This window comes from Etheostoma spectabile, chromosome 15 (assembly GCF_008692095.1).
Source record: "Etheostoma spectabile isolate EspeVRDwgs_2016 chromosome 15, UIUC_Espe_1.0, whole genome shotgun sequence".
Lineage (NCBI taxonomy): Eukaryota > Metazoa > Chordata > Actinopteri > Perciformes > Percidae > Etheostoma > Etheostoma spectabile.
In genome coordinates this window covers 16,985,569-16,993,553 of record NC_045747.1, presented here as the reverse complement: position 1 = coordinate 16,993,553, position 7,985 = coordinate 16,985,569, and the positions used below count along the sequence as shown (strand labels likewise).

General features: G+C 37.5%; 1 protein-coding gene across 1 annotated transcript in view; it reads right to left on the bottom strand.

The window, feature by feature from the left end:
* Positions 1–7,985, bottom strand: part of syt3 (synaptotagmin III) — a 36,215-nt gene that overhangs the window by 9,863 nt on the left and 18,367 nt on the right. Inside the window, 2 exon segments of the mRNA XM_032537157.1 lie at positions 1,870–2,088; positions 6,284–6,410. Of these exon segments, the coding sequence (XP_032393048.1) occupies positions 1,870–2,088; positions 6,284–6,410 (346 nt within the window).

Sequence of the window (7,985 nt, the reverse complement as noted above, 5' to 3'; positions counted from 1 at the left end):
TACATTGCCCATTATCAGCAACCATTCATCCAATGTTCCAAAGGCCCATTCTGTTTACCAATCTGATATCATTTTTTAAAATCTAACTGAGAAAACACTGGAGAACCCTTTTGTACATACATAAGCCCATAATGTTATCTGAAAACTTTTGCCCTTGTTAAAAAAAAATGCAACCGATCTTCTGTCTATAATGGAGTGCAATGGAAATTTCTAAGTGACCCAAACTTTAGATCCGGTAGTGTATGTGGTTAGAATTCTTATTTATGTAACTTCCAAAAGCTAATTTCAAGGGTTGCAATTTTGTATAAAACTTTTTTCAACTCCATATTTGCATTTTTTAGGACGGGCAGAACATAATTATCATAATCATGATCATCCCACAGGACAGAGCGATTGATTCTAATAAGGCTCAGTTGATAATCTTCAGTTGTCATACTGTTTTATTTTGAATGTTGATGTCTGAAATACAGTGGGGCTTTTACTAGGGATTATTTTCAACGTAGATCAATTTCCCTGTTAGTTGATTATAGTTTGGTCAATAAAATGACAGAAAATGGTGAAAAATATGGATCTTTGTTTCCCAGAGCCCAGGTTGACGTCCTCAAATGTCTTGTTTTGTCCACAAATCAGATATTCAGTTTACTGTCATAAAGGATAGAAAATATTGACATTTATGAAGCTCGAACCAGAATCACTCTTTAAAAAATCACTCAAACCAATTAATCGAACATCAAAATAGTTGGTGATTAATTGAAAAGTTGACAACTAATTGATTAATGGATTTATATTTGCAACTCTAGCCTAAATTGCATTAATCCAACATGAGCAACCTCATTTTTGAACTTGACTTGATCCAAAAAGAGAAACTGGAAACTTTTTGAAGACCTTAATTCTGTGACATTGTGAACCCAACAACAATTTTCATTTAATAATACATTAAATTTGAACATACAGTATTACGTAGTGGGTCAATTTAAAAGCCTTTTGGTTGCTTATCGGATTCAAATTATTGCGGCCTTTCTTTGCATCTGAAGAATCACCGTTGCAATGACAGTATGAGGTGAACAAACTGTACCGCCAATTCAAAATATACAGTAAATCACTGTAAATGAAATGTTAATACCCATAATGCAATGTTTATTACAGTAATGAACCGGAAAAGAAAATTATGGTATTTTGTGGTAAGTAACTGTAGAAAATACAGCAAAGTCTAACAGTGAAGGACACTAAATCTGCACATTGTTTACCTATACTATACATCTGTAAATTGAATATCATTTTCGTTCTATTATTTGTAATATGAATCTGAGACGTGTGTATGTATGTACGCCCCACGTCAGCTGTTAAAGTGAATCCAGGGCAAATGATGCAAATTATTCTGTCAAAAACAGCATATCCACATATTTCTTGTTTTATAGTATGGACTCATGTTCATATTTAGTTTGGCTTCATACTTCAATGCTATTTTTGAACATTTGTATGTTTTATTTTTTATTCAAAATGAAATCCAGATTCATTTTCCTATCATGAATGCATGCATTTCTACTTGAATTAAAACTGTCACTCGTGTCATGTTTGATAAGCTCCATTCCTGCTTCTATCCCACTCGCCACCAGCCCGCCTCCGCCCTCCTACGTACTTCAGCTCAATTTTCATTTCCCTTCAGAACCACTGTACAAATGAAATGTACGAGAGTCTGGTGGAACCAGGCTAAGTCACCGCAGCCCAGACCCATCACTTGCAGCTGCTACGGCCCGATATCGCCACAAAGCTCATTCAAATTCCATCTCATCTAATTTACCGTGGGCCTCTCTTCCAAAATGAATGGGATTGTTTTATGTTATTTCTGCAGCAGAGCTTCATCCTTACCGCGGTGCCCTCCACAATGTCCCTCCAAACGGGTTTGTCCCCGCTGCCCTCGCTGAAGTCCAGCAGGTTGTCCACCACCACCTGGCCGATCAGGTCGTGTCTGGAGAAGCGGTCGAAATCGTACACAGAGAAGTGCAGCTTCCTGGAATGTAGCTCATTCAGCGGCACGCCAAACTGAAACGTCTCATTGAACACTGGGTTTAAGGTCTTTCTGTGGACCTGAGAGAGAGAGAGACAGACAGACAGTTGGAATTTATAGTGACACTTCACAGTACAGCCTACTAATTACAGTCAGTACAGTATGGGGTACCGGTGGGTAGGTACAAGGGAATTAGTACAAAGAATAATGGGGGAACAAACAGTATTATACCCTTTAACACCATTATAACAATAAAAGAGGGTTAATGAGGGGCTTCTTCCTTCATAGCCCACATACCCCCGACTCACTGTAATAAGGGGTGCTCTTACCCACATTTCCAATGCTTTGTCCTGATTGTAAGATACTAAAAGTAATGGTTATGACATCAAGTGAAATTAATACTGAAAGCTTTTCAACAGTTGGTAAAACATACAGAAAATAACGTTTAAGCTGTTCAATATATAAATAACTCGCCACAAAACAGCAACAAAAAAATTTACACTGAAATGAATAACAATCATAATTCAAAATTCAAACAGTATTTGTAATCATTTGTCATCATTTTAAAATAAATGAAACCATACATGTAGATGAAATATCAACACTGTTGCACATTTTTCCCGCCTTGTTACCCACTAAACCCCAGACATCTTGTCTTCTTCACTTATATTTACACATTTGCCTATTTTATTGCTATGTATTGAATAATTACATAGTAATCTGTGTGCGCTAATCTAAAGCAGTGGTTCTCCCCAGGGGTCCTTGAAGGGGTTCCAGGAGGTCCCCAACAAATAGGGGATTCATTTATTTTCACTATAATTTCATCCATAAAGAACGCAATGACAGATTGTATGACTATTTTGCTCCTGGGTTTCATTCACTTTCTGTAATAACACAACAAAAAGACAAATTTCAGGTAGGGGACACTGGGACAAAGTCTTATCAGATGGGAGTCTGGGGTCTAATTTGTGTCTGTTTAGGGGTCCTTGATGTGAAAAGGTTTCAGAACCACTGATCTAAAGCATTCATTTTCTGGGCTAGCCCCTATTTTTCTGCCTTTCATATCACCATCATTTTTACATTGGAGACTTTTGCATTGATGATAGTATTCCAGTCACGGACGTGAGTTGAGGGCTCCTCTAAGACAAATTAAAGAGAGGTTTTGAAAAGCCCAGCTGGTTGTCTGACAACATCTAATGCTGTTATGAAGATGTGTCCAGAATACTCAAAGATTTTTTTGTATTTTGCTGGCATGAAATTCCATCTATATGGAAAATATATGTTCCATCTGCTGCCCAGTGAAGTGCATTTTTAATGTTTCACAAGATGCAACTTGATATCTTCAGTGAGGAGTCACTGAGAAATCTGGACCTATTTTCAACAACACGGTAAGTCCTGTCCAACGCCCTGCCAGCTTTTTGTCTCGTGGCTTTCATCTGTGACTCAAATGTAACCATCACTGCAAAAGTCTGATACTTCAACTAAAGCTCGACTTATCTAAGTGGCACACAAAAAAATCCTTTTCTCCGAAAGCAGTGATCCATAAGATCCTCATTTTCTTTTTTTCTTTTTATCTTCGGCACTGACCTATCATTGCTGTTGTGTTGTACTAAATCTTTTTCCTTAGATTTGATGAGTTTAGGTTCAGCAAGGGCTGTTTTTCCTGTTTTATGCTCCCGCTAACCACCTAGTTCTTCTTTCAAAACAAATTGGACATTTTTCTTTCTTTTTTTTCTGTCACAAAAGAGCTACCAGAGACATGTTGTGAATGTAAAATCTTAGGTCAACTGCCTGGACAAATCACATTGTGCTGAAAGTAGCGAAACAGACATTATTGCGTGTAAATGTCATGAATTAAAAGACAGACATATCAGGACACAGAATGTCCCAGAAGGCCACATAATTAACATGAGGATGTTGTCCTCGGGTCAAATTGACCCATTTTTCTATATCACTGTTCTTTTTAAACTACCCAATTTTAATTACCCCAAATGACATGATTGATTCCACACAAGGCTCTTTGGCAAGTACAAATCTTTGCTTTCATTCATTTTGGGGTGTCTTATTCAATTTTATAGCATTTGAAAAACAAACTGAAGTGGTTTTGAAATAGTATTGATTAAAAGTTGACAAATTCCAGTCTGTGATTATCCATCTACATCCATTCCTTTCATGTTGGTCCAAATAATTCCCAATTTCTGCTTTTCTAACTGAAACATTAGGTATAATTTCTTAAAAATTAGGTTTATTGACACAAATTCCGAAAATAAGTGAGTGTCACGTAGTGTGGAAAACGTCAAAAAAAGTGACAAACGTTGAACAAAAAGTGTCAAAAGTGTTGAAAAAAGGAACACAAACATAAGAAAAAGTTTAAAAAAAAAAAATTTGATTAAAAGCGTCAACAAAAGTGTTTTTAATTTTCAATTTTGACGAGAAGACAACCTGTACTATACGCTGACCTTGTGCCTCAGCCAGCGGGAGAAAAGTGCATTTCTTCCTCAAAATAATCAAATCAAACCTGCTGAAATTAAATAAAGACCTAAAACCAAATTGAAAACTCTAAATTCTGTTTTTGCAACATGTACAACGTACAGCAGGGGTCTTCAACGTTTTTTTAGGCCAGGGACCCCGTAGCTCAAAGAGAGACAGAGTAGGAACCCCCATATATTGTAAACAATGAGTTGCATATTAAACTGAGCCAAATGGATGAATAAAAATTGATATTATGTATACATCATGTTGTAATGTTAAACATACATGTGGAAGGCACAGTGACTCTTTAAGCTTAATTGCATAGCTACCATAGTGGCTACCTTACCTATAGTAAGTTTATCTTCAATGTGTCATTTTTGTTATTATGTAATGTGTTAGATTCACATCAATGTATATTTTCAGACATTTTTCATTTTTGAAAAAAGAAACAAATAGTTTTTTAAGAATTTGGCGGCCCCCTGCAGTGAGTCTGAGGACCCCCTAGGGGTCACGACCCCCCTGTTGAAGATCTCTGACGTACAGGATATCTTTCTTTTAAATGTTCAGACATATTTCCCATTGGTAACTGCTGGTATTATTAGTCGGTTCACCTCAATTTTAACCATAGGTTGTGTTTCCAGCCCTTATAAATCTGTCACCCCAGTAACAGGTCAAATAAAATGGATCCTTTTAAATCAGATTTAAAGCAAGCGGCTGTAATTTCCTGCTCATCCCGATGATATTTAAATGGGTCTTCAATCTCATTCAATCTTCAACACAACAATTTGTTGATTCAGTGGTGGGATGTGTTTGCCATGAAAGCATTTGGCATAAATGCTGTCATGCAACAAAGCTGGTGATAATTAAAATGTGACACGCACTCGATTTTCCAAATCCAACTTTTGTGGCTGCATGAGTGGGTCTGTCACTCCAGCTTATTAGCACTTGATGATTACTTGTTAGCTCTGGATTTAACATGCAGCTGTTGGAGATAGAGACGCCGTGCCTTTTGAAACCAGGAACACAAAAGCACCAACAGCTAATATAGGTGATGTGTGTTTCTCTTTTGAAATTAGTTGAAAGGGATAAAAGCGTGGCAAAATATGAGTGGTGTAAAAATTACATGTTAATGGGGATGTGATTAAATTGAAACAATCATCTAAACTCTAAACAAAAGAGGAGCAGTATTATGCAAATGACTGAAGCATTCACTCATTTCAATGGCTGAAGGGGCGTCTGTGAGATACAGGAGACAGTCACACAAAGGGGGAAACCAAAAGGGAGACATTTCAAACTGCTACAGCTTCATTGTCACACTTTCCTGGTGGACAAATACTGCTGATATATAAGATCAAACTTTGAACTACAACTCACATCTGTGGGGCTACTGACCTCATACATCTTATGCTCCTCCATGGAGAATAAATTAAACGAGAGGAGGATATTTTGAGAGCCAAGGGTACATTTTCTGGTACAGAACGTTCCGAATTGTACTCAAATATTGACTATACTGTCCTCGAATACCAGAAAAACAAACAGGAGTTGAGTAGCAGTGCGTAATAGTCTGAAGCACATTATGTTGAATAAATTATGCCCCAGATTAGATTAGGTTATATTAGATTACATTAGTGAAACTGTAATGATTCCCCATGAGACGGCTGGGTCATCAGAGCAGCAGGAAACAGGCCGAGAGAAAATAGCAAGTCAGACCTGATGATGTTTAAATGTTGAGTTTTTTTTTTTTTTGTTTGTCTGTTTGTTTCCACTGAGGATACAGGTGAGTGTGGTGAAAGTGGGCGTTACCTTGGTCTGGTATTTCTTCTTCCTGTCTGGCAGTAGGTAGATCTTCACGTACGGGTCAGAGAAGCCGTTGGCATCCTTCGCTGGCAGGTCCAAAGCTTTCAGGATCTTCACCACCAACTGCTCCGTACTGAGACACACATATTACACAAATAAACTGAGACCCAGACAGGATCACCACACACACACACACACACACACACACACACACACACACCTATGCAAGCTTTGTACACTTATAATGGTGTGGGAGGTTTTGTTTTTCTGAAGCTAAGAATAACCGATGTAGTGGGTTTGCGTGTGTGTGTGTGTGTGTGTGTGTGTGTGTGTGTGTGTGTCTCACCCCTGCAGCTGTATCATGTTGCACTATCAGCAATGTTAAATGTAAGCACAGATGTACAGTACAGCCACTGAGAGAGGCCAAAGCTGAGCTCATTAATAATCCTTAACACACCAGCCTTCATTCCACGCTCACTTTGGGCCACATGCACACAGATGTTACCGCTTAAGAGATACAAACAAGATTCACACTAACCACCGAAACTTGTGACGCTTCACTAAGCCTTCCACCATCAGTTTCATCAACGTTTCGACTTATTTGTTTGATTGATATATTTCCTGTATATTTCAACCACTGAATGTTTAAAGCACTGGTTTCCAAACTGGGAGAGAGATGAATCTAAGGGGTTGCCAGAGGATTACTAGGATAGAAAATGACACAGACAAAATACTGCTACACAATATTATGTTTAATTTGGGGAATGTTTTCTTTGTTAAATACTACAAGAAATATTCAAATGATATAATTGGCAACCTGTAATGAGGGCTTGCAGGTAGGCATGGCTCTATATCACAGGGTCACAGCCAAAGCAAGTTGGGAAACACTGGTCTAAATTGATTATAATGGAGCATTTTTGTTTGATTTCATTATAGTACACTACACATAATAGGTGTTTTATTAGCTTCTTATTCTTATTCATTTGGAGGAAATGTAATCCAGCAAAGATTTAGCCTCAACACCAAAATCTAAATTACAGATTTGGATGTGGCTACCACTCCAAAATTGGTAGAAATCTAAGTAATTCAGTTTATTAATGCTGCTAAAAGTTGCTAAATGGATGCTGTATAATTTAATGTTAATTGTAAACAGCGCAGTAAAATAGACTTATGATTTCAGGTATGTTAGTAATGTATGGCTGCAACTACCAACTACTTTCAGCCATGTGCTGGGGATTTTCTTGATTTATCATTTGGTCCTTAAAAGTGAATAATAAAAAAATGCCCATCACAGTTTTTCTTGATTTCAAGGTGAAAACTTCAACTGTCATTCCAAAACCCAAAGATAATCAGATTACTTGTAAAAACAGAGAAAAGCAGCAAATATTCCAATGTGAGAAGCCGGGAGCAGCAGCGTTTTCTTTGGTAAATGATTCAAACAATTAATCCAAATTGTTGCAGATTTCTGCCAGCTGACTGGTAAGTGTTATTTCACTAAATAAACTGGCAAAAAAAAGAATATTATATTGTACACTAGTTGCTGTTTTCTGGGATGATTGGCTTAAAGATAGCAAATAGGCCTGTAGATAAATACATTTGAATGCTTTGACAGCTTTAGTCCTCGTATCGACAAACCATAACATGCTCAGTCACAGTTGCACATGTAAGCAGTGTAGCAGGGGGCTTTCTTCACACACACACACACACA